Raw genomic sequence first — 26,824 nt, 5'->3', positions numbered from 1 at the left:
AGGACCTAATCACATCAGCCATACCATCAGGGGCTCGTTCACCTGCACATCTACCAATGTGATATATGCCATCATGTGCCAGCAATGCCCCTCTGCCATGTACATTGGCCAAACCAGACAGTCTCTATGCAAAAGAATTAATGGACACAAATCTGACATCAGGAATCATAACACTCAAAAACCAGTAGGAGAACACTTTAACCTGGCTGGTCATTCAATGACAGACCTGCGGATGGCAATTTTGCAACAGAAAAGCTTCAAAAACAGACTCCAACGAGAAACTGCTGAGCTGGAATTGATATGCAAACTAGATACAATCAACTTAGACTTGAATAAGGTGTGGGAATGTCTGAGCCATTACAAACATTGAATCTATCTCCCCTTGTAAGTATTCTCACACTTCTTATCAAACTGTCTGTACTGGGCTATCTTGATGATCACTTCAAAAGTTTTTTTTCTCTTACTTAATTGGCCTCTCAGAGTTGGTAAGACAACTCCCACCTTTTCATGCTCTCAGTATGTGTATATATATCTCCTCAATATATGTTCCATTCTATGCATCCGAAGAAGTGGGCTGTAGCCCACGAAACCTTATGCTCAAATAAATTTGTTAGTCTCTAAGGTGCCACAAGTACTTCTGATTAATGAGTCATCTCTGTTTAAATAAGGCTCTTCACAGTGCCAGATTAACATTATGAAAACCTTAAACTGAGATGTGGTTGGCTATGAAAGACCAGGCATTCTAAAACCAGACAGTTGCAGGTTAATAAGAGGGAAAGACACACAGACCTATAGCACTTGTGTGTTTTTATATATAAATGAGACAGTGCTGTCTAGTGATTGGAGCAGGGCACAGGGATGTGGCAACCCAAAATCTATTCCTCACACTGTGTGTTTGGTTTGCTGTGTGAATTATCACAGAATATGTATTTTTATTATTATTAACATATTTGGCTCTTTCCAAAATGGAGGATGTGATTTTAATCATACAGGAAATTCTTCAGAATTACCATGGAGAATAGCTGCTAATATGCTGTTCACCTCCGTCACTGAAAGGGCAGGTGAAAATATGTGAATACTACCATACAGCTCTACCTAGGTTCTAGTCTTCCTTGTATGCACTTCCCGTGTAGAAGGCACAAAACTCTCCTTGTACCTGATAATAAATTAATGCTTGAAAACTGATTTTACCCTGTGGTTGGTCTTTAAAAAAATAGTAATAATTTTAGCAAAGATCAGTTGTAGTGTTAAAAAAATGAAGTGTTAAAAAAAACCTCAGTGGTTTGGGGGCTTTTTAGCCAGTGAAATTAGAATTAACATCAAGCTGAGAAGGGGTGGAGGTGGGGGAAATCACAGAACAGGCTTAAGATAAATAAAATTGGCCTTAACCCCAAATTAAGATTTTGTAAATTATTCAAAAAGCTCAGAATTTTCAGATTAAAATTAAGGACCTAATCCCATACTTACGTACCTTAAAAATGGCCTGATTTTCATGTATGTCGAGCAATCACAAATCCATATGAACTCAGTAAGAGCTTCAGAGACTCTAATATTGGATTTAGTTGCTGAACATTATGCATTCTTTGACCCAATGAGTTTAATTTAATTTACAGATAAGAATTTTGCAAAGCTAGCCCAGGGACGAAAAATTTGTTTTACTCATAACAAGAGGAATTTTCCAAAGTAATCAACCCAATGAGCTAGAATTTATTTTTCCTTCTCCGCCCTCCCCCGCCCCTATCCATTGCCAGTCATTTGGTCACAAAGTCCCTGAATATGAATGATCATAGACAAAACACCCATAGAAATATTTTCTGAAGAGCATGTCTATTAACATAACAAAATCGCATACATACGATGTGGAATCCTACTGTTCTGGTCACAAATACGACACTGTGGGGGGTTTCTTGCTGGTTGTCCAGGTACATGTTCAACTAGTTTGCAATACATTTCAGAGCCTTTTTCTCCACAGGTAGCATTGGTTGTGATGATAGCATTGACAGCCAGGTTCAGCACTGCTGGAAATAATCCTGGGGAAAAAAACCAACAGAAGTGAGGACAGGACAAGTTCAGTAGCACAAACAGAAATGTACATACTACATATTTAGCCTTTTTAAGGCAATAAAGCAAAAGACCTAAGATTCAATGGCTGTATATATACCCCCATCAAACACCTTTCCATTTTTCAATCTAGATTTCAGACATCTGATTAAAGGCCATTACTAATAGCGTCATCACGCTTACTACATTCTAAAATCTAATTACAAAAAATATCTGGTAGTTACATACATCTGAAAACACACTACTGCTGTGTTACTTGAAAGGTTGGGCAAAGTAGCTTACTGAAAGTATCATCAGAAATGATATTACACCTCGACCCCAATATAATGTGACCCGATATAACATGAATTCTGATATAACGTGGTAAAGCAGTGCTCCTGGGGGGCGGGGCTGTGCCCTCCGGTGGATCAAAACAAGTTCGATATAACGCAGTTTCACCTATAACGCAGTAAGATTTTTTGGCTCCCGAGGACAGTGTTATATCGAGGTAGAGGTGTATAAGCAATCCAAGCTCTCCAGTGACTGACAAGTTGGACATTATTTGAATCACACGTAAAAATTATCTGTGCAACTTCTTATACTCTATTTTCATCTCCATGGCAGAACATTACCCATCTTGCCTTGCATACACTGTATAATTTGTGTTATATTTTCACTGTTTTATTGTTCTAGATAGGTTCTTATACCACTTTCATCACTATTGTATCTGAGCACTTTCCAAGAGGTCATGCAGCAACAAGACTAACATCTGTCATATGGTTTGTTCTCTCTCTCAGCCTCTGCTCAGGGAAAGAATTGTGTGTGCAGTATTGTTTTGATAGTTGTTGGGTTTTTTTGTGTGTGTATAATGTTCATACTGCTATATGTATTGCATATACTGTGATCCTCATTCAGCAAAGCTCTTAAGCATGTGCTTTGCTGAATCAAGGCCTATACGTGAACAACACAGCAAGCAATAAAGATTATAAATCCTTTGAGGAACAATCATTAAGCAAAATCTTCTCCCCTTCCCACCAAATGCTGATCAAATCCAGTGTGCTGTAGAAAAACAATGAGCTGCTGAGGCAAACTGATGTGGTGGGTTGAGCTTACACATTAACCTTTCATGCTAGAAAGCAGTTTTGCTTCCTCAAAACTGCCATTACTGCAATTTAACAAAAATAAACACAGGTGGAAGTAGTTTGGATTGGGACATTGACAGATCTATCTGGAGATTTGCACCGTCTGCCTGCCCCTTGCCTGGTTCTAGACAGTTTAATCGGCTGCCAGTTTTAAAGAGCATAAAACCTAATCTCAAAATAGGTCCTTTGCCAAAACTGGTCTTGAAATTATTGCACATTTATGAAACTCCTTTGGTAATGACTCTCCTCTTTCTCCTAGATGTACTGTGCTAGCTGAATTAATACAACATCATGCAGCTGATTCCTTTTGATCTGCTAACTCTGTTCTCCTGTCTGTTCCTGCAATTAACCTGTTTGCCATTTAATTACAGAGCTCAGTGGTCATGGTACAGTTATCTTCTGACATAAGTTAGTGACTCTCCAGCTCACTTTAAAACCATGTTAAACATATTGTTCGAGTAAGGCATCCAATTAGTTAGTCACTTGTCCAATTTGTACAGTCAGTCAATCAATAGCTGGGATTTTATTGAGTTTGCAGCTTGCTGCTTCTTTACAGATTACAGCCCATTTTCATTACATTTTAAAATCTATATTGTTATACCCCTTGTATTTTTATTCAAAGCGCTCAGTGATATTTATTGCTATCTACAATAGGGTTGCATGCTAAAGACCGTGTAAGCGTTGCAAGCGCAAATGAATTGTGAACAGCTGTAGAACCACTTTGACTTACTGCCTCCTTATTCCATCTTGAGGCTGTGTAATGTTAATAACATAGAAGCCAGTGATCAGTTAGCCACAACATGAAGACTGGCACTCTGCTTTGAATGCAGCAACTAGCTTCCTCAAATGGGATCCCAGCATAAGAAGAGAATATGGTACTGTACAAAAAGAATTCCAGCACATGATCTGGTGAAAATAAACCCTGAGAAGTAATGGAGAAGGTGACAGATAATAGCAGAAAAAGACTACAGCATGCCTGTCTCTCGCTCACTTTGACAACTGTATATTCACACGATGTTGTAGACATTCTCACTCTATATTTTATTTATACAGATACTTTATATATGCACATGTATGTTGTGTGTGTTAAATTTACACACACAAACTACTTTGAAACCTACTAGTGAAAATGCTATACAAGAGCTAGATATTTATTATTATATGAGGCAGAGCCTGGTTAATCATCATATTCTTAGATGTTTCATTAAAGAGACACTGTTAAGGTCCCAGTGCTTCAGAGAGAAGAAAACTTGTCACTTTCAATTCCCTGCTGGCTCGTAAGAATGGAGCTGACAGGAAGAGCACAGAAGTTGCACAAAATGCATGCATGCTTCTGCCACATACCCAGCACTTGAGCTTTGTTGCTAGTGAGTCACCCAGCTTTGGAGCTGGGATTTTATCACAGTTGATAAACACATATTTGCATACTGTTTTACGCAGCCACCCCCTTCTTTCGAAAGGGTGTTGGTTATTTTTTCATTGAGATTGACATTTTAGAACAGGAAGTGTAATTTTTATAGGGCAGATCACAGGTTGTCTCTCTTGACAAAAGCCTGTCAGCCTCAGGTGTTGATCGCAAGAGAGGCCATTTTTGGAGCCAAGATGATAGTCATCTTTCCTACAGTTCGGGCTGCATTTGTGCAATTTAACATTAAAGTTCCCTGTTATGCTTTTGAAGTATTGAGAAGCAATGAACACATTTTTCTCAGGGTGCACCTTCTGTGACCCCCCAATTTGCATTTTGAATTATGGATGCAGAAGACATTGCCAAGTCCCAGTAAACAGCACCCAGAATTTATGCACTGCAATTTATTTGTACCTTATTTGGACAAACTATGAACCTGCTTTTAAAGCCAGATATATGGTTATCCCGCTTCTTTCCCTTGTGCAGATGTATGGGGCCGGGTGTATGGAGCTTTCATGGCTTAGTTTGGGTCACCCCAACATGGTGGAGAGTGGCATGACTCTGTACTAGCACTATCAATGCTGTTAGCCTCCTCAAAAGGAGCAAGAAGAGGTAGGACCAAATGTCTATCCCCTACAGTTCCTCCCTGCTCCTTTTCCGGAGACTAACACCATTAGTGGGGCTCTAGCATGGAACTGTAGCTCTTCTCAGCCATAAATCATAAATCATAAAATATCAGGGTTGGAAGGGACCTCAGGAGGTCATCTAGTCCAACCTCCTGCTCAAAGAAGGACCAATCCCCAACTAAATAATTTGAGACTTAAGGATGCCACTCAAAAGAAGAGTCAGTGATCAATGGAATTATTAAAAATGGTGTATATATTGTGACAGACCCAGACCAATGGGGTACAGAAGTCTGGTAGAGGGCAAATATATTGGTCACTGGATGAGTAGTTTTCTGTTCCCTGAGTGACCAGAGCAGGGGCTGCACTAGAGTAATCAGGAACCTGCTAGAACCAGTTAAGGCAGGCAGGCTAATTAGGACACCTGGAGCCAATTAAGAAGAAGCTGCTAGAATCAATTAAAGCAGGTTAATCAGGGTTCCTGGGTTTTAAAAAGGAGCTCACTTCAGTTTGTGGTGCGAGTGTGAGGAGCTGGGAGCAAGAGGCGCAAGGAGCTGAGAGTGAGAGGGTGTGCTGCTGGAGGACTGAGGAGCACAAGCGTTATCAGACATCAGGAGGAAGGTGTTTGGAGGAGGCCATGGGGAAGTAGCCCAGGGAGTTGTAGCAGTCATGCAGCTGTTACAGGAGGCACTATAGACAGCTGCAGTCCACAGGGCCCTGGGCTGGAACCCGGAGTAGAGGGCGGGCCCGGGTTCCTCCCAAACCTCCCAATTGACCTGGACTGTGGGTTCTTCCAGAGGGGAAGGTCTCTGGGCTGTTCCCCAACCCACATGGTGAATCTCTGAGGCAAGAAAATCTGCCAATAAGCACAGGACCCACCAAGATAGAGGAGGAACTTTGTCACACTGGTGTCAGAAGTGGGATCTTGGGGTGCACAGCGCGGCGGAAGAAGGAGGGTGATTTAAAAAAAAACAAAAACAAAAAAAAGGGAGAGGGTTTATTTTTTTTCACCACAATGGATGACGTAGTGCGGGCACTGATACAAGCTACGGCGGCCCAGCAGGAGGCTACCCGTGTCCAGGCAGCCGCCCAACAGAAGGCAGTGCGGCTGCAGCAAGAGACTAATCGCCTGCTGATGGACCAAGCTGCTCAAGACCGAGCTATGCTGCGGGAACTGGTAAACCCGGTAAAGTCCCTTACAGAGCTGAATCGCGGCCATGATGGGATGCGGCTCATACGAGCCAACCATTGGCTGCAGAAAATGACACAGGAGGATAATGTAGAGGCATACCTTCTGGCCTTTGAGAGGACAGCCCTACGGGAGGCCTGGCCTCGAGATCAGTGGTCTGGCATCCTTGCCCCATTCCTGTGTGGGGAGGCCCAGAAGGCCTACCATGATCTGCCTGAAGAGGCTGCGGCAGACTACCCCAGCTGAAAGCAGAGATCCTGGCCAGATCTGGGGTAACGACAGCAGTGCAGGCCCAGCAGTATCACGGTTGGAGGTACCAGGAAGAAAAAACCCTGCGGTCCCAATTGTATGACCTCATCCATCTCGCGCGAAAGTGGTTGCAAACAGAGTCCCGGAGTCCGGAAGAGATACTAGCAGTTCTGGTCATCAACCGATACATGAGGGGACTACCACCAGACCTTCGTGCCTGGGTAAACCAGAACGAGCCCTCCACCTATGACGAGGTTGTCTTCCTGGTAGAGAGGCGAAGGACAGTGAGGGAGCTGACCCGACCAGTTAAGGAAGAGGCACACCGGGTTAACCTAGCAGCACCAAGCCCTAAAGTTTGGGTGACTGGGCCACCAGGAGGGCCCAGGTGGAAAAAGAGAGAGGCTGAAGGCCCATCAGAGGCCACAAAGAGTCGGAGCACTGAGGGAGAAGAGGATCGTGATGTTAGACTGCCCAAACCAAGAGACCGGGGAACGCCTAGGGCTCCATACAGATATTATGCCTGCGGGGAGTGGGGACACATAGCTGCACAGTGTCCCAATGCTGAGGAGCCTATGCAGTGTAACCTGGGGAACTGGGCAGATCCATGCTCCCTAATCCACCTTGTGGGGGTCTCACTAACCCCACACATGTATACCAGACCAATGAAACTAAATGGGGTAGGGACCACAGCACTGGTTGATTCGGGGAGTGCTATCACGCTTATCTCAGGGAAGCTCGTGAAGCGTAGTCAGCTGTTGCAGGCTAAACGTACGGGGATAACGTGTCCATGGGCCAGTTAGTTACTACCCCACCATCCCAGTAAAAATCGAGATCCAAGGGAACACTACTGAGGTAGCAGCAGGTGTAGTCCCTAAACTCCCATACCTGGTGCTCATAGGGAGGGACTTCCCAGGGTTTGGAATCTTACTCCCAGTAGGGGGATTGGAGAAAGATGGGGACCCTAAAATTGGTGAGGCATCCACAGCAGACTGTCAACCCCCAATCTTCTCTGAAATATCCCCAGATTTGTTCTCCACTCCCAGACAGGGTAGAAAGACAAAAAGGGAAAGAAGGGCAACGAAGGCTTGGGAACCCGAATACTGACCCAAAGACAGAGGATCGCTCTTGTAGGTAGGCAGACCCGCGCAGCTGAAAAGGAGGCCACGCAGGAGGGAGAAGCACCTGAGTCTGACCCCCACCCTAATGCTTCTGAACCAGTAGAGGCAACAGAGACTGGGCCCCTAGATCTTGGGCAGATTAGCCCCGGAAGAGGAAATTTTGGACGGGACCAGGCGGAAGACCCAAGATATGACAACATTAGGAAGGAGGTGACTGAAATAGATGGAGTCCCCGTGGAAGGGAAAACCCAGGGACCAGGACCCTACTTCATAATGAAGAAGGATCTCTTGCACCAGTACAGGGGCAGAAGGTACAGCAGATCCTAGTACCTCAAAAACACCAGAACGCTGTATTCAGTCTTGCTCATAGTCATCTTTTGCAGGGGCATTTGGGGGTAGAGAAGACCCTGGCACGAGTCCTACGACGGTTCTTCTGGCCCGGAGTACATGAAATGCGGAGGTACTGTGCCTCCTGCCCGGAGTGTCAGCTGCACAGTCCCCGTCCCCACTTGAGGGCACCTTTAGTACCCCTTCCCATCATAGAGGTCCCCTTCGAGCGCATAGCCATGGACCTAGTGGGACCCCTGGAGAAGACGGCTCGGGGCCACCAATATATACTTGTTGTTTTGGACTATGCTACTCACTACCCAGAAGCCGCCCCCCTGCAGAACACGGCCTCTAAAACTATAGCCAAAGAGCTGGTGGGGATCTTTGCCCGAATGGGGCTACCGAAGGAGATATTAACCGACCAAGGAACCCCATTTATGTCGAAGCTAATGAAGGACCTCTGTACGCTGCTCCATATACATACCCTGAGAACTTCGGACTACCATCCGCAGACTGATGGGTTGGTAGAAAGGTTTAACCGAACCCTCAAGGCTATGATAAGGAAGGTGGTAAGTCGGGACGGGAAGGATTGGGACACCCTACCACCCTACCTTATGTTCGCTATCTGGGAGGTACCTCAGGCCTCAACTGGGTTTTCCCCCTTCGAGTTATTATATGGGCGTCACCCCTGTGGCATACTAGATATCGCCAAAGAGATCTGGGAAGAGGAACCCAATGAGGGGAGAAATATAATAGAGCATGTAATGCAGATGCGAGACCGGATAGCCCGGGTTACCCCTATTGTACGGGAACATTTGGAGAAGGCACAGGAGGCCCAGCGAACCCATTACAAATCACCAGGCAAAAGTGCGACAGTTCCAACCAGGGGATCAGGTTATGCTGTTGGGGGGGAGGGATAGCTCAGTGGTTTGAGCATTGGCCTGCTAAACCCAGGGTTGTGAGTTCAATCCTTGAGGGGGCCACTTGGGGATCTGGGTCAAAATCAGTACTTGGTCCTGCTAGTGAAGGCAGGGGGCTGGACTCGATGACCTTTCAAGGTCCCTTCCAGTTCTAGGAGATGGGATATCTCCATTAATTTATTTATTTATTTATTTACCCACGGCAGAAAGCAAGCTTCGGCCCAATGGCAGGTGCCCTATGAGGTGGTTGAACCCGTGGGGGAAGTAACCTACAAGGTGCGGCAGCCAGGACGCAGAAAACAAGAACAGATTTATCACGTTAACCTTCTGAAACCCTGGCATGCACAAGAGGCATGCACAACAGTCCAAAAAGACCTAACCCAGGAAAACAAGCCTTCCAAACAGATGCTCCTGATTTAACACGTGACCAGAAGAATGAGGTGTCTGAGATGATCTTCCGGAACCAAGATGTGTTCTCGACAAAACTGGGTCGAACAACCAAGACATATCACCACATCGTCACAAACCCTGGGGCCAGAGTAACAATGAGGCCCTATAGGGTGCCAGCGGCAAAAAGGGAGGAAATAAAAGCAGAAGTAAAAAAAATGCTGGAGTTGAGGATCATCGAAGAATCCCAGTCAGTGGTCCAGCCCAACCGTGCTGGTGCCCAAACCTGATGGCACCACAAGATTTTGCAACGACTTCCAGCGACTAAACGAAGTATCCCAGTTCGACGCGTACCCCATACCTCACATAGATGAGCTAGTGGACCATCTGGGTAACGCCCAGTACTTGACTACCCTAGACTTGACAAAGGGGTACTGGCAGATTCCCCTTGCAGAAAACGCAAAGGGAAAAGACTGCGTTCCGTACACCAGAGGGTCTTTTTCAATATACTGTCCTCCCTTTTGGACTACATGGAGCCCCAGCAACCTTCCAGCACCTCATGGACAAGCTATTATGCCCGCATAACAGTTATGCTGCTGCCTACTTGGACGATGTGGTCATTCATACCCCAGACTGGGAAACCCACCTGGAGAAGGTGGAGGCAGTCCTCGATACCTTCAGGCGAGCTGGCCTTACAGCAAACCCTGCCAAGTGCGCTGTAGGGTTTACAGAGGCCAGATATCTTGGCTACATTGTGGGAAAAGGTCTGGTAAAACCCCAAGTAAACAAGTTAGAGGCCATCCAAAATTGGCCCCGACCAAGTTACAAGAAACAAGTCCAGGCGTTCCTAGGTGTGGTGGGGTATTACCGATGATTTATCCCCCACTTTCGCACAAGGGCAAGCCCCCTGACAGACCTAGTGAAAGCCCGTGGACCTGATCTGGTGAGATGGTCTTACGCAGCAGAGGAAGCATTCATAGACCTACGGACTGCCCTCTGCAGTAACCCCGTACTGATAGCCCCTGATTTCACCAAGGAGTTTATCCTGCAGACGGATGCATCGGAAGTAGGGTTGGGGGCCATTCTATCACAGATGGTCCGGGAGGAGGAACACCCAATTCTATACCTCAGTCGGAAACTCCTTCCAAGGGAACAAAAATATGCAGTGGTGGAGAGAGAATGCCTCGCTGTAAAATGGGCCATGGAAACATTGCGCTACTATGTGCTCAAGTGCAGATTTGTCCTCGTGACCGACCATGCCCCTCTTCAATGGATGCAGCGGAACAAGGAGAAGAACACAAGGGTGACCAGATGGTTCTTATCCCTCCAACCTTTCATTTCCGCAACACAGAGCAGGGAGCCGTCATGGCAACGCCGATGGCTTGTCACGTGTGCACTGTCTGGCGTCCCAAGCTGCCCAACCCCTTGGCGTTGAGCAGTGGGGAGGGATATGTGACAGACCCAGACCAGTGGGGTACAGGAGTCTGATAGAGGGCAAACATATTGGTCACTGGATGAGTAGTTTTCTGTTCCCTGAGTGACCAGAGCAGGGGCTGCACTAGAGTAATCAGGAACCTGCTAGAACCAGTTAAGGCAGGCAGGCTAATTAGGACACCTGGAGCCAATTAAGAAGAAGCTGCTAGAATTAATTAAGGCAGGCTAATCAGGGCACCTGGGTTTTAAAAGGAGCTCACTTCAGTTTGTGGTGCGAGTGTGAGGAGCTGGGAGCAAGAGGCGCAAGGAGCTGAGAGTGAGAGGGTGTGCTGCTGGAGGACTGAGGAGCACAAGCGTTATCAGACATCAGGAGGAAGGTCCTATGGTGAGAATAAGGAAGGTGTTTGGAGGAGGCCATGGGGAAGTAGCCCAGGGAGTTGTAGCAGTCATGCAGCTGTTACAGGAGGCACTATAGACAGCTGCAGTCCACAGGGCCCTGGGCTGGAACCCGGAGTAGAGGGCGGGCCTGGGTTCCTCCCAAACCTCCCAATTGACCTGGACTGTGGGTTCTTCCAGAGGGGAAGGTCTCTGGGCTGTTCCCCAACCCACATGATGAATCTCTGAGGCAAGAAAATCCGCCAATAAGCACAGGACCCACCAAGATAGAGGAGGAACTTTGTCACAATATATATATATTCTACTTAGAAAGTCTATATATAAAGTCTCTATTCACTGTATCAATAAAAATGCAAAAAAGACAAAATTCCTTGTTTGTTGTATTATTGAAAATTTCCTGAAATACAGTTTAAAAAACAATGAAAGAGAGAGCCATTTAACACACCAATATCTGCAACATCTTGAAACTGCAATTTCAAATGCACTTCCAGTTAGGTGTAAGAAGTACCACAAAATTTGGAAAAATGTTGAGAGGCACTCAGAAAATTTTCTTTACTCCCATCCTATTTTTAAAGTTATCTGATGAATGTCTCTTATCCTTGTTATTACCCTGAAGATTGGCATCCAAAGCTTTAAAATATTAAGTGCCCTTTGTAACTCAAGCTACACTGGTAGCTAACCTGGAGATAGCAGTTCTTTTGTTAAGAAATTGAAAGAATTATGTTAATGTTTTACAACAGTGCCAACTCACTAAATACAAGGGAGAACATTAACATTTAAAAATAAATGTAATAAATAATAAAATAAATATAAAGCAACTTATAACCCTAATATTTGCATTGCTTTAAAATATTTAATATTTCTGGGATAAAAATTCTTTGACTTATCGCCCATTTTTAATAATTCCATCAAGTATTTATTTTTAAAACCACAACAGTGGTATGAAACATTATGCAAATTACTTTTCTTGTGGAAAGCAGGTGATTAAACGTTATTCCCTACATTTTATACATTTGCCAATATCACTAATGCTAGTGCAAAATTATTAATAAAGAAAATAGAGGCATAATGGAATTTTTATCATTAGAATTACAGAATGCTTGTCAAATGAATAAGGGACGTGTTATTTTTAAACTCTTAAATTATAAAAACCAACACAGAGATTAAACTAGTAACCAAATTTCAGTAGGTAGATGTCCTGTTCTTTCACTAAACCTTCCAACAGTGCTAACAAAAGCTAATAGAAGTGCTAATAAAAAAAACACCAGTCAATCAAAAGAACATCAGTGTTTTCACAAGAGACACCTAGGGCAAATATTGAAAATTCTATCAGAAAGAAAATAATAAATTATTGTAACCTCAAGGCAAAATAGTTGCATTTCCCCTCCCCTTATACATGCACCAGTAGGACTCATTGAAGGGTTAAAAAAAATCTTCTAGAACTTGCTAGCTGGTTCACTGCACAAAGACGAACACCCCAAGATGGAGTATCTAGGATGATACTCACCATGTAAGAAATTATACCACTGTCGCATTATGTATTCTATGTGTGTATGGATGTACTAGCTGTCAGCATAAGAGTACACACCATGCTAGCAAAGGCCTGGTTGGAGCCATAAAGTCTGATGACCAATGGAATATCCAGGTAAGTATCAATTCTCCAGCCCTCATAGCCACATTCTAGACATCTTACATAGTCCTTCAGTTTGCCTTGATACAGCTGATTTATGAGATCAACCTGCTCTGTTGCTCCAGACTAAAGGGTGATTCTCTTCTTCTGCACTACCCAGCAGAGTTTTCCAGGCGCACAAGGTTGTTCACACTGCAGCTTTTCACAGGACAGCAGCAAGTTCTCTTCACAAGCCACAGAAAGTATTCAAGCTCTCCTTGCAGAAATGCCCCTCTGCAGCCACTCCCTCCCAAAGCACTGCTGTGCTTTTAAGTGTGCTGGAAGTGGGGAGAGCTTGGCCATTTAGACTGACTCATAGCACCCAGGATGTAGCATACAGGAAACTGAAGGACCTAGATTTCAAATGTTTCTCCTTTATCTACTTAAGACTTTCTCAGTACTCCAGACTTGTAAAATTCACCCCAATGAGTATCAATGGAATGGATGTCTTAGCACTATCCTATTACCTACTTATCTAGGAGATCCTCTCTTCCTATGCTACAAGACCACAGTTGAGATCAGCAAAGACACCTGATCTGGAGCCCCACTCATAAAAGGAGAGGGTAGCTAGTGCAGGATATTTTCTGTAAGGATCCCTCTCAGCTGTTCAACTCACTCCCAACATGGTCCAAAATAGTCCTAGCTGATTGACCTTCAGCGCCCAGCTGATTTTCCTATCTGTGAGGGACTGGGAGGACTCTGGAGATAAATCAAATATGTTAACTATGTCTTCAACTGTTGGATGATTATATGTTAATTGTTGGGCACAAGTTGGTGGTGGTCTCTGTAGCAGTCTTACTAGCATAACTATTTTTAAAATATGTCAAGGAGCACCTACTGAAATCTGTTTTTTACAAATGTGAATATGAATCCAAGTAAATACAAAAAATACCTTTCACATTAATCTTCTAACCATTCTAACATATGCTATTTTGATATTTAGAACATATTTTTTGGTTTTATTTTGTATTTCACATAACCAGTTCATTGCAAATAATTGCAGTCAGACCAGTCCCCTAGACATTGCCTTTAATTTGGCTGATGGCAGATGGCACAGGGAGGTTCATGGAGAAAGCCTTACATTCAGTACTAAGAAACACTTCATTGTATTACATATGTGTATGTATTATTTAACATTTAGACTGTGGTAGCACCTAGATCTCAACCAGGTCAGCATCCCATTTTGCTAGGAGCTGTACAAACAGACAGAAAACAGCAGTCCCTGCCCCTAAAGATCTTACTATATATTCATTAATATCTCATAAAGCACCTAAGGGTTTTATTACCACTTTTTTCTTAAATAAAGTTCTGCTGAGACCTGTGTCCCCATGCTTTCTTTTAACACACCACTATTGGACATAGTATACTTCCCCCAATCTTTTTCTTAAAACATCTCTCGTCTCTTCAAAGCAGCAAAAGAAAACAGTCTGCTTAAATGTGTCTAACTTTTCAAACCAGTCTTCCTACTCTGCAAAGTACTTTGAAATCTTCGTGCAAGCAAGCAGAGCTGTTTGCCACTGAATTTGTATTAAAAAGACAAAAGAGAACATGCCAATTTAAGATGTTCTAAGAAGTGTCAGTGGAAAAAAAGAGATACTTGTCTGTTGTAGTACTAAGCTATGCTAGTGTGTGGGAACACAGTGGGTAGAAAAAAACTGGGACAAAACAAAACAAAATGTTGCCGCAAAGAATGGTTTCCAGCTGTGCACCACGGGGAGTAACTTAATGCACTCGATCCACAATGTAGATGAAGAGTTTTATACAACTGGAAAATAACTCCAATTTGAAAAAAAAAAAAAACCGTCCAGACATGACAGTGCTTGCAGACTGGAAAAAATGACACTAAACCCATTTACACAGCTGCAAACAACATCAGAGCGCACGTACTGTAGTTCCAGTTCATGTTTGCTGCTCTAACCGTTCATATAGTATTAAATAGTCCCATTCTCTTCTCTCCCTCAAAAGAAAGAAAATTTCTCTTTGTACTGTAGGACAATACATTTTTAAAAATAGTATTTTCATCTTCAAGTCAAAATACACAGCAATAAACTCAAAGTAACAGGCATTTTCTAGCACTAAACAAGACTGCTCACAATAGTGGGGGCATCTGGAAAAGGAAATATTGATTATCTAGTGATAATTTCTAGGGCAGTTCTATGGCCCCTGACATCCAAGTAGCTCAAAGGACCATAGAAACTTCATTGGTTTAGCTATACAACACCTCAATTACCCCAATTTTACAGATTAGGAACTGAGTCACAAAGAGATACTGGGTCACACAGATACTTGATCACCCCAAGGGAAGTCTGCCACAAAGCTAGGAAAAGAACCCAGATCTCATCTCTCAGACATGTGGCAGCAAATTGGTTTACAAAGCATAGAAGGCAAAACAGATAATGGATGACATCTTGACCGTATTGCAGTCGATGATGGAACACTCAGTGAGTTCAGCAGAGCCAGGACTTTACCCAATAACCAATATGTGATGGGGTATTCACCCGACATCATACCTGAAGGGGTTAAGGTGGCCCAGAAGAGGCCAATTAACTGTTACAATTGCACCTGAAGGGAGGCCCTGAGATTTATAAATGCTAATCGCTGATGGAGCCTGGGGGGAGGAGACGATTATGAAAGAACAACAACAACAACAACAAAGATTGGATAAAGAATATAAAGACGGGATGTTGGTAGTAGTGAGGGGGCTATAGCAGGGGAGTCTGCAGTTACTCTCTGGGAGCAGAGAAACTAGGGAGGAGGAAACCCAGGTGGGAGAATAAGTCTGGGATCCTAGCCCTGGAAGAAGGGTCACACCTGGGAGTTGTGAAGAAAGAAAGCCTGAGAAAGCAGGGTAGGAAGCAACCCAGGGAACCAGCAGCATGGATAGTGACTGTATAGACCTTGGCTACTGGTTATAGGGTCTGTGAACTGGAACCCAGTGTAGAGGAAGGGCCAAGTTTCCTCCTCCCAGCCACTGGGAAGTGGTGCAGGACTGCTGGAGGTACCATCTGGACAGCTGGCCTAGCGAGACTTTGATACCCCAGAAGTGGGGGGAACCATAAAATGACCTAGTCGGAGCTGAGTCACAAAAAGAAAGCACCATGAATGATGGGGAAAGAGACTACTGCAGTGATGGAATGACCATCAGCAGAAGTGCCCATATAGGAAGAAAGCTGCTATTCCACACCTGGCCAGGAGGAGGCACTCATGCAGTAATAATGTGAGTCCTATTACATCATCACTTTACCCATTTATCCTGTCTTGTCCCATGCAGGGAGCAATAAAAGCAATGGAACTTCCTGATATGACTGGGACTAAGGTATATTAAAGGTAAAAATACTCCCCAGGAATTCTGTCCTCACAAACCATCGAGACAGGAAGAATATTCTTAACAGCATATTTAGAGCTCAATTAGAGAACCTCGTTGGTTTTCTTTTGGGGCTCAATAGAATATTTATATACCAAAGACCCTACAAGCATAGAACAGAATTAGTGGTACTTTCAGACTGTGATTTTCAAGGGAGAATAAGGGTACAGCTACACAAGCCTGGGGAGGGCGGGGGTTGGGCTTGAGAGCCCAAGCTCCAGCTCCAACCACAACTTCAAAGCATTGTGTACACAGCTATTTTTAGAGCTCTAGTGTGAGCCCCACTAACCCAAACGTGCTGACCTGGGCTGGGCGGCTTGCTGCCATGGGCTGTGTGACATACCCTGAGAGAGTGAGGTGCTCAGACCGCATTAACTTTCAAATTCCCTTAGGCACCTTTGAAAATCTCACCCTATATATATTGTTGTAGAAATTAAACAATTAATGCAAAATGCAGTAACTACCAAAAGAGTATCTGAAGAAAACAGCAGCATGTTCAAAGCTATTAATCAGACAGCTCCATGACTGTCTTTGAAGCCCATCCGAGAGTAATATCATGGTTCTGATCAGCCAACTAAGCCTAATGAGGAGAAGTTGAAAGGACCCCTGAGAGATCGTATTGAGCTATGTGGGACATGCTGCAGGAATCCCAAACTTGTGTCTGTCTTCTATTCTAATCTACTGTGCAACAGCTTCCACATTTCCTATATTTCATGATATGATTGAAAAGGCGCCAGTCTGAGTAGCTGCCATGACTGAGTTTTCTGGATCTCCCTTAGATGCTAATTATCCGGGAGACATTCCGTGGTTTTCCCAAATGGCTAAACGAGGCCTGTCTGAATTCTATTTCAACTCTACAAAACAAAATAACTGATATGGTGCAATGACAATGAATAAGAATAAAAACATGAAGTGGAGTTTGTCAAGGGGGAAAAAAGCCACAGATAGAGTTGTTCTCTGGCAAAACCTTAAGCCTACAATCAAAATGTTATTCTTTAAATATACACATTTTCCCTTTTAGAGACATTTCATTTTCCACATGAACAGCACCTTTTGTTTTGTCTAGATATACCCCCCACTTGTCTTGACAAAGCTATTGTTTTATGCATGGGAAAGCACTATTATGTGCCTGTCCTCTTGGATGTAGAAAGATATCAAACACTAAGCTTTATACTTCATTTGTGCAGCCTTGACATTACCATCTAAACTACTATCCACCTGGGGAAATTTGCTGCAGAACTACTGTGGTACTTGACCTGCAAATCTTTGCAAGTTACCCAGAGTGGCGTGAACGTGTGTTCCAGTACGAGTGGGGGTGAAGGCAACACACAAGCACAGGTAAAAAGCAAGCACTTGCAGTTCCTCTTCATTGAAGAAAAATCCCAAGCAAGCCTGAGAGCACAAAGGTGGAAGACTCATGCCAGAGCAAACTTATTTTGATCCTATTGTACAGAGACGGAGTCTTTGTCCATAGTCCTCCAATTAGCCAGGAGTAAAGTGGTGGCCCTGTGGCTTCATTCTCATTAATTCAGGAATAGGCTCTCTGTGCTGCTTGCTACTTGTTACCCTGCTCTTATTTATGCCACATTCCAAGCCTGCATCTTGTCGGATGAAGCCATGTATTTTGAAAAAGTTCTCACCACTTACTCAGCCATAAAAAACGCTTTCCCATTGGGAGTCTGATTTTCAAAAATGCTGAGCACCAGCACTTTCCATTAACTTCAACTGCAGTTATATGTGCACGGCAGGTGTGGAAAGCAAGCCCTATGTCATTTCACCTTTATTTTTTCCACTAGTTTCTGCAGTACTAAAACATCTTTCCTTAAAAAAAAAGGTGACTTCACTGCAAAATTTCAGAATTCTCCAGGGCAAAATTTTCTTGTTCAAAGGAACAAGGACTCACCTCAGTTACATCTATGAAGCCCCAAAGATTTTAGCAAAAATGAATAAAGAACTTGTCCCTGTATTTCAAAGTAGCAACACACATTTTAGTGTATATTCAAATAGGAGTTCTCAAGCATACTTACCAAAATCTGACATGCAAATACGTGTAAAGTGAAATCTGGTACAGCACTAGTCAGAACGCTACCTATTTCCTACATTTACTTTTCTTCTGAACAAAAATATATTCCCTGCTCCCAGTTTGCTATCTAAACTATTGGTTTATATTGGACTTCGCCAAATATTAGCTACTGTGCTGCAATAACAGGCTTCCTTGAAAGATTTCCAACAGTTCTGTTTCTGATTGGGCTGGAAAGAGCAGAGGAACAGTTTGCTTATGGGAAGATGCAGTGGGAAATGACAGCAGGGAGTAGAGATGGGAAATTTTAAATTAACTGAACTTCATCAGTCTGGTTTCAGTACGAGGAATGGGTAAACATTCAGGTCATTTCCTATTTGAACTGAACTTATTCACTCATTCATATAAAATTAAAAAGGTCATGGATTTTTTAAACTAAGGCCTGGGAGAAAGCCAACAGGTGCAGAAGAGCATGTGATTTGGACAGATATATCATTTAGGGGAGGATTTATTAAAGGGGATACTCTATATCCTAGCAACCAAGAGAGGACAGAAACTGACAAAGTACAGGTAGGAACTCACAGGATCAAGACTTTAAGGCCAGAACGGACCATCATGATTATCTAGTCTGACCTCCTGCGTGCTGCAGGCAGAGGTGAAAGTAAGCCGGTACGCCCTGGTACGGCGTACTGGCAAGAGTCAGTGCACCGTACCGGGGCGGCCTGGCTTCCCCAGGTGGCAATTTAAAGGGCCTGGGGCTCCCAGCAGTGGCTGGAGCCCCAGGCCCTTTAAATTGCCACTGGATCCCTGGGGTAGCAGCAGCAGGGCTCCGGGGGTTATTTAAAGGGTTGGAGCTCCCGCTGCCTCTACTGCCCTAGGCCCTTTAAATAGCCACCAGAGCCCCGCCGCCGCTACCCGAGGGCTCTGGGGGCTATTTAAAGGGCTGGGGTGGTAGAAGCAGGGGAGTCCTGGGTCCTTTAAATAGCCCCCAGAGGCCCTGGAGTAACGGCGGGACTCCGGGGGCTATTTAAAGGACCCGGGGCTCCTACTGCCTCTTGGGTCCTGGCCCTTTAAATAGCCGCCGGAGCCCCATCACCGCTCCGGCAGGCTCCAGCGGCTATTTAAAGGGCCCGGGACAGTAGAGGCAGGGGAGACCCAGGCCCTTTAAATAGCCCCCAGAGCCCTGCTGCTGGAGCCCTGGGGTAGCAGCAGCAGCCAGGGTCTTCGGCAGTGGTTTAAAGGGCCCGGGGCAGTAGCGACGGCCAAGCCCTGGGCCCTTTAAACTGCTGCCGGAGCCCCCGGCTGCCGTTGCTACCCCAGCGGGGGATGGGGAAGGCACTTACCGGTACAGGGTGGCCCAGGGCTGACTCTGACCCCCCCATCCCTGCCCCTTCCACCCGAGGCCCCGCCCCTTCCAGGGGCCAGAGCCAGCCCCAACCCAGCCCCGTACTGGTAAGTCCCTATTTCTACTTTCACCCCTGACTGCAGGCCACAGAACCTAACCCATCCACTCCTGTAATAGACCCATAACCTCTGGCTAAGTTACTAAAGTCCTCAAATTATGATTTAAAGACTTCAAGTTACAGAGAATCCACCATTTACTTTAGTTTAAGCCTGCAAGTAACCCATGCCCCATGCTGCAGAGGAAGGTGCAAAACCCCCAGGGTCTCTGCCAATCTGACCCCGGAAAAATTCCTTCCCGACCCCAAATACAGTAGTCAGTTGGACCCTGAGAATTTCATCAAGACCCACCAACCAGACACCTGGGAAAGAATTCTCTAGTAACTCAGAGCCCTCTCCACCTAGTGTCCCATCACCAGCCATTGGAGATATATGCTGCTAGCAGTCACAGTCCAGCTACATTCCATTGTAGGCAATCTCATCATACCATCCCCTCCAAAAACTTGTCAAGCTCAGTCTTGAAGTCAGTTAGGCTTTTTGTCCCCACTGATTCCCTTGGAAGGCTGTTCTAGAGTGTCACTCCTCGGATGGTTAGAAACCTTCATCTAATTTCAAGCCTAAACTTGCTGATGGCCAACATATATCCATTTGTTCTTGTGCCCACATTGGCACTTAACTTAAATAACTCCTCTCCCTCACTGGTATTTATCCCTCTGATATATTTATAGAGCACAATCAATCATATCTCCCCTGAGTCTTCTTTAGGTTAGGCTAAACAAGCCAAGCTCTTTGGAAAAGGAACAGTCAGACAAACAAATCCCATTCAATTATTTCACGTGAAGGCAAAACTAAATATTGACAAATTTTATAAGTGCTTGTATACAACTGCAAGAAGTTTAAATACTAAGATGAGTGAACTTGAGTGCCTGGAATTAAATGAGGATATTGATATAATTAGAGGTGCTGGAACAATTTTATAGTGGGGGTGCTGAGAGCCATTGAACCAAACTGTAAACCTTGTATATAATGGAAACCACTTCAAGCCAGCGGTGTGGCAGTACCTGAGCATGTCTAGTTCCAGCACCTATGGATATAATAGGCAACACAGAAACTTGGAGGAATGATCATAAGCAATGGGTCACAGTAATACTAGACTACAAAATACATAGGAATGACAGCAGACTGTGCTGGTGGGGGAGTGGCACTGTATATGAAAGAATGCATAGAGTCAAATATAATAAAAATTGTATGAATCAAACTGAACCATAGAATCTCTATGGATAGAAATTCCATGATTGAATAATAACACTGGTCTACAATTTTTGAGAAGTCGTCTGCTTCTTATAAGAGTATAACTGTAGGAATATACCATCAATCATCTGACCAGGATTGTAATGGTGATTATGAAAGGCTAAGAGAGATTATAGAGGCTACAAAAACAGACAACCCGGTAATAATGGGAGATTTCAACTAGTCCCATATTGACTGGCTACATGTCACCTTAGGACGGTCTTTAGAGATCAAATTTCTAGACACTATAAGTGACAGCTTCTTGGAGCAGTCAGTCCCAGAACCCACAACGGGAGGGGCAATTCTTGATTTAGTCCAAAGTGACACATAGGATCTGGTCCAACAGGTAAATATAGCTGAATCGCTCAGGAGTAGAAACCATAATGTAATTAAATTCAACATCCTTACTGAGTGGGAAAATAGCAATGAAACCCACCCCAATAGCATTTAACTTCAAAAATGGAAATTGCACAAAATAAGGCGGCTAGTTAAATGGAAAACAAAAGGAACAGTCACAAAAGTGAAATGCCTACAAGCTGCATGGAAACTTTAAAAACACCGGACTAGAGGCTCAAATTAGATGTATACACCAAATTAAAAATAAATTGTAAAAGAGCCAAAAAAAACCCACCACCATGGCTAAAGAGAGTAAAAGAGGTGGATAGAGACAAAAAGACATCTTTTTAAAAATTGGAAGTCAAATCCTACTAAGGAAAATACAAAGGAGCATAAACTCTGGCAAGTCCAGTATAAAAGTATAAATGGGCAGGCCAAAAAGGAATTTGAAGAGCAACTAGCGAAGACAATAACTAGTTGCAAATTTTGTAAAGTACATCAGAAGCATGTTTGCCCACAATACTAAACTACTCAAGATAGTTAAGTCCAAAGTTGACTGGGAAGAGTTACAAAGGGAGTCACAAAACTGGGTAACAAAAGGGCAGATGAAATTCAGTGTTGATAAATGCAAAGTAATGAACATTAGAAAACATAATCCCAACTATACATACAAATTGATGGGCTCTAAATTAGCTGTTACCACTCAAGAAAGAGATCTTGGAATCATCATGGTTAGTTCTCTGAAAACTTCTACTCAGTGTGTAGCAGTAGTCAAAAAAGCTAACAAAATCTTAGGAACCATTAGGAAAGGAATAGATAAGACAGTAAATATCATAATGCCACTATATAAATACATGGTACGCCCACACTTCGAATACTGCATGCAGTGCTGGTTGCCCCATGTCAGAAAACATATATTAGAATTGGAAAAGATACAGAGAAGGGCAATGAAATGGTATGGTAGCATCTTCCATATGAGGAGAGATTAAAAAGAGTAGGACTGTTCATTTTAGAAAACAGATGATTAAGGGGGCATATGATAGAGGTCTATAAAATAATGAATAGCATAGAGAAAGTGAATAGAGAAGTATTATTTACCCATATAACACAAAAATCAGGGATCACCCAATGAAATTAATAGGCATCAGGTTTAAAACAAACATAAGGAAGTGCTTCACACAATGCAAGTCAACCTGTAGAAATTATTACCAGGAGATGTTGTGAAGGCCAAAATTATAACTGGGTTAAAAAAAGAATTAGATAAGTTCGTAGACCATAGGTCCATGAATGGCTATTAGCCAAGATGATCAGGAATGCAACCCCATGCTCTGGGTGTCCTTAAACCTCTAATTGCCAGAAGCCTGCACTGAACAACAGGAGATGGATCATTTGATGAATTGCCCTGTTCTGTTCGTTCCCTCTGAAGCATCTGGCACTGGCCACTGTCAGAAGACAGGATACTGGGCTAGATGGACTGTTGGTCTGGCCCTGTATGGCAGTTCTTATGTTCTTCTCGTCCTTAATAGCCTGTGGCCATTTTGAAAAACTACCATAGCGCTACACTTATACATGCTGATGAAAACAAATGAGAGTCACATTTCTTTCATATTACAAAACCACCAATAATGTTGTGCATTCCTGTAGTCACTTCTCTATGAAACTCTCTACAGCCTTTACAAATCAATTAAATCTCAACACAGCGTTGCTAGGTAGTTATTATTTAGCCTGATTTTACACATATTAAAATGCAGAACAGAGACGTTACTTTCCTTAGGTCATACCATAAGGCTCCCAATCTGCAAGCTGTTCCATGCTAGCAGATGTGCAGAAGGGTTTGCAAGAGTACTAGAGATAGAACCAGGGAGCCCATGAGACCCCATTCCCTGCTCTAAACTCTGAAACAGTCTCCCAATTTTAAATAGAAAAGATTTATTTGATTTAATCTCTTTCTCTGTACCCACTCTTTCCACCAACTTGTTAGGCAGCAATTAGCTCCAAAAGTGCACAGTTAAACTGCATATTAAATGGATTGTGCACTAACACATATTGGAGTTTACCGTAGTTTGATTAACGCAGAATCTCTTGAACTATACATAATACTGTGGGAAGACTTGAAAATTCTATATCAATTTCTCTGGCTGCTTTTATTCAGATATGTTTGAACTGTAGCAATTTGTTACATAGGTCATAGCTTTCTCTAGAATAGGATGAGGAATTAAGCTGCATATGCACTACCTACTACAGTAATATTTTATTTGCTTGTTACCTGCATAGCCACACTCATAGAGATAGATAGATAGATATTTTAAAAACTGTACACGGTCTAAACCTTTTCCTTTTGGTCCCAAAATATAAGAGAATGGCTCATTTCTATTATTTTTTATTTTTACATATTTAGTAAGAAATAACATTTTAAAAACATAAGTTTCCACAGGAGCTATGCAAAACCTCATATCCTCCCTAAAAAGTTTTGTTCCATCTCTCTACCCCTGCCCCACAAATTCAAACAGCTGTTGAATGGGAAGAGTGAATGAGATCTGAGCAGATGGCTGTCAGCAAACCAATGACTGCATACCAAGGCTGAGAATTAGTGCACAAAAATATGCAACATGGTACACAGTGCAGAGTTCCTGCTTATAAAATGCCAGAAAGATATCTGGCTTGAAATCATTGGAATGTTCCTCTATATTTATTTTATCATTCAGGAATATTAAACTGTAACCATATCTGCTAGGCACAATCTTACTAGAGAAGTCCTACATTCCCTTATTCAAACCCATCCTCTTCTGGAATTTAAGTGACTCAAAGCTGAACATATCTTTACATTTCATTAATATAATTTGGAACTGCATACAGATGATGCTTTAAAAATGCATAGGATGACCTCAAGAAGTCCAATCCTGCAGTCCTTCATATAGGATTTTGATTGGCTTCAATGACACTACTCTCAGAAGTAAGGGATGAAGTGCATAAGTAAGCATTGCAATCATGGGCTCTCAGCCTGGGGACAAATGGGTTTTTTTGAAGCAACTCTGTTTCCCTTGGAGTTTGCTTTTGGGGGGCTATGCCGTTGTTCTGAAAGTAGGAAAGTGGTGTGGGGGGCAGGGGAAATTTTACTGGTCTCTAGTGGCTTTGTGAACTCAACAGCAGCTTTTTGCTTTACGTGGTCTTCAGATTTACAGACGTTGTCTTCAGCTCCTCCAGTTCATCAACAGAGACAGTACTGCTCAATGCTGGAATTCCTTTTTTCTACACACTTTTTATAGTCTCATCGGCTTCTTCTTATATGGAGGAGCCATCACTTTGAGAAGTGGACTGGCAAAACTTCAAAGAGGAAATCACTATCATTTCTGAAGGTTCAGTGGGACACAGAATTTTCTTCAAGGTAATTTCCTCAAAGAAGAAAGGGGATATCCAACTGTGCATTAGCTTCTGTGTCTGAATGCAGAGCTTGCAGCCATTTTTTGTCAACTTTAAAACTTTCATATTAAAAATTCACTTAATTTTACATTGTACTGAGGAGAAGAAAACAGCACATCCTTTTTTAGATACTTCCTTCATTATAGAGGCAGCAGTTAATGTTGAGTTGGGCTTTGCCTTAAACCAAAGATTAAGCTTCTGTTATGTATTAATAACACAGTGTATCCTCTCCAAAATTATAATACCAAGCTCTTTGACTAATGAATTTTCTGAGAATTTACTTGTAAAAATTAGTTTAAGGTAAAGTTAATTTTAAAATGGTCTCTTTAAGAAAATTAGCACCAAGTGATCGCGTAAAGCTGAAATCGCACATGTTAAATGCACCTAAGATGCGACAGACCTGTAATGTTCTTCAGAGAATTCCACAAAGGGCACTTAAACTTCTCCTCTCATTGTGTCACTGCAGGGCAGAGTTAAAACAAAAAAAAAACCAACAACAACAAAAAAGAAAATGTGTGCCTAAAATCAGTTTACAGGTCTGTCGCATCTTAGGCGCATTTAACATGTGCGATTTCAGCTTTACGCGTTCGGCAAAAACAAAACAAAACAAAAACAAAAAGAGAAAAATAACAATTTAAATACTGTTTCTGTAGTGCAGGCGATTCCGCCCACCATTACACTCAATGTAATTTTGAATATACGCGATTTTCGCTTTAGGCGCTGCCTGCGAACCGTAACCCCAGCGTAAGATGAGACAGACCTGTACTCTAATCTGGGACCACAAACACTAGAATGCCTTACTCATGCTCCAATGAGTATTGCATGGTCTCACTACAGTCTGGCAATTTTTTCCCCTCTTGGCTTGTTAGACCTTATCTGACTAGTACCTCTTCCATGTTACAACCCTCTTACCCATGCTCTGTACTTCAGGAGCTGTTGACAACTCCCCCTAATGGTTTAGTTAACATAGAATCTTACTGCTTTTGCTTTGACCTCTACATATATGAAAAGATAACTTGTCATCTTTGCAGTGCATCCAGCTATCATTGGACCAAGACCAGTGTTAGCAGGGCTCTGCTTTAAAACTCAGGTTTCCATATGACTATGTAACCCCAGCCAGCTAAAACTTGCCCTACATGCTGTGCAGTCAGACATATACTGTTGTCCCACACAAAGCAGTCTCAAATTTTTAAAAATGATTTTGATCTATTTATACTTTTTTCCCTGATTTTCTTTTACAAATGGATGTAACTAATAGATGGGGACAATGGAAAAGTCCAAACAGAACAGATCACTTTAATTTCCTGTAAGAGAAGAATGTTTCTTGATTAGAAAAGTTTTGCAGTTATTGTAGAGATAGCAGAAGTATACATTTCAATTAATTCTTCATATTTAATAAGAACCCCCAGGCTCTTTATCTTACCATTCAACCCAAATTAAAACTACATACAAACGTTCCACACAGATCTCTGTTCATTGACTTGCCTGCATACAGTACATTTAATATTTCACTAAAATATTGTTATGGCAGTGGAAGGCTTTTTCTCGGCTAATATTCTCTCCTGTAAAATAATATTACCAGGTTTTATTCTGTCTTAAATTACAGTTCAATTGTTCTGTCAATACTGTGATCAAAGGAAAGCACCCCTGCTGTCATCTGGCAACATTTTTATTCTCTGTTGATTTTATGGGGTGCTACTACCTAATACATCTTGCTCTAAGGCTTGGCTGAACTGTGTAACATTTGTATATCATCTTTGTAGAGTTGTATATTTTCTCTCTCTCTCTTTGTGTGTGTGTGTATCTATGTTTTAACCCCACTTCTCCCCTCATTTTCATTGGTCACTCTTGATGATACTATGTATACTGTACAATTCATCTGAAAGTAGTGGGAGGGAGACAGCATTCTGTTACAAAAGTGACAGGGGATCTTTAACGTCCCCCCACCAGACTGGACTTGAGTTCTTATGGCCGCATCTGAAAGACACCCAGATAGCAAACTGCATGCTAAATAGTTTACCCACCTCAGATGGATGAAACACTGAGATGACCCTATCAGAATATGAACTGGTAGTTTCAGGGAGTATTACAAAT

At 42.9% G+C, this 26,824-nt stretch overlaps 1 protein-coding gene across 7 annotated transcripts in view; it reads right to left on the bottom strand.

The window, feature by feature from the left end:
• The window catches only part of LAMA2 (laminin subunit alpha 2), a 470,353-nt gene that overhangs the window by 325,947 nt on the left and 117,582 nt on the right, over positions 1–26,824 (bottom strand). For 6 of the 7 annotated variants that reach the window (XM_065588563.1, XM_065588564.1, XM_065588566.1 and 3 more), the window contains exon 2: positions 1,857–2,030. In XM_065588563.1, coding sequence (XP_065444635.1) covers positions 1,857–2,030 — 174 coding nt within the window. Of the gene's footprint in view, positions 1–1,856; positions 2,031–12,737; positions 12,781–26,824 lie in introns of those variants that run through there. The other variant, XM_065588562.1, reaches the window with a different exon arrangement.

The sequence above is a fragment of the Chrysemys picta genome, chromosome 3 (assembly GCF_011386835.1).
Source record: "Chrysemys picta bellii isolate R12L10 chromosome 3, ASM1138683v2, whole genome shotgun sequence".
Taxonomy (NCBI): Eukaryota; Metazoa; Chordata; order Testudines; family Emydidae; genus Chrysemys; species Chrysemys picta.
Note: the sequence above shows the minus strand (reverse complement) of the source record. Positions and strands in the feature narration are given on the sequence as shown.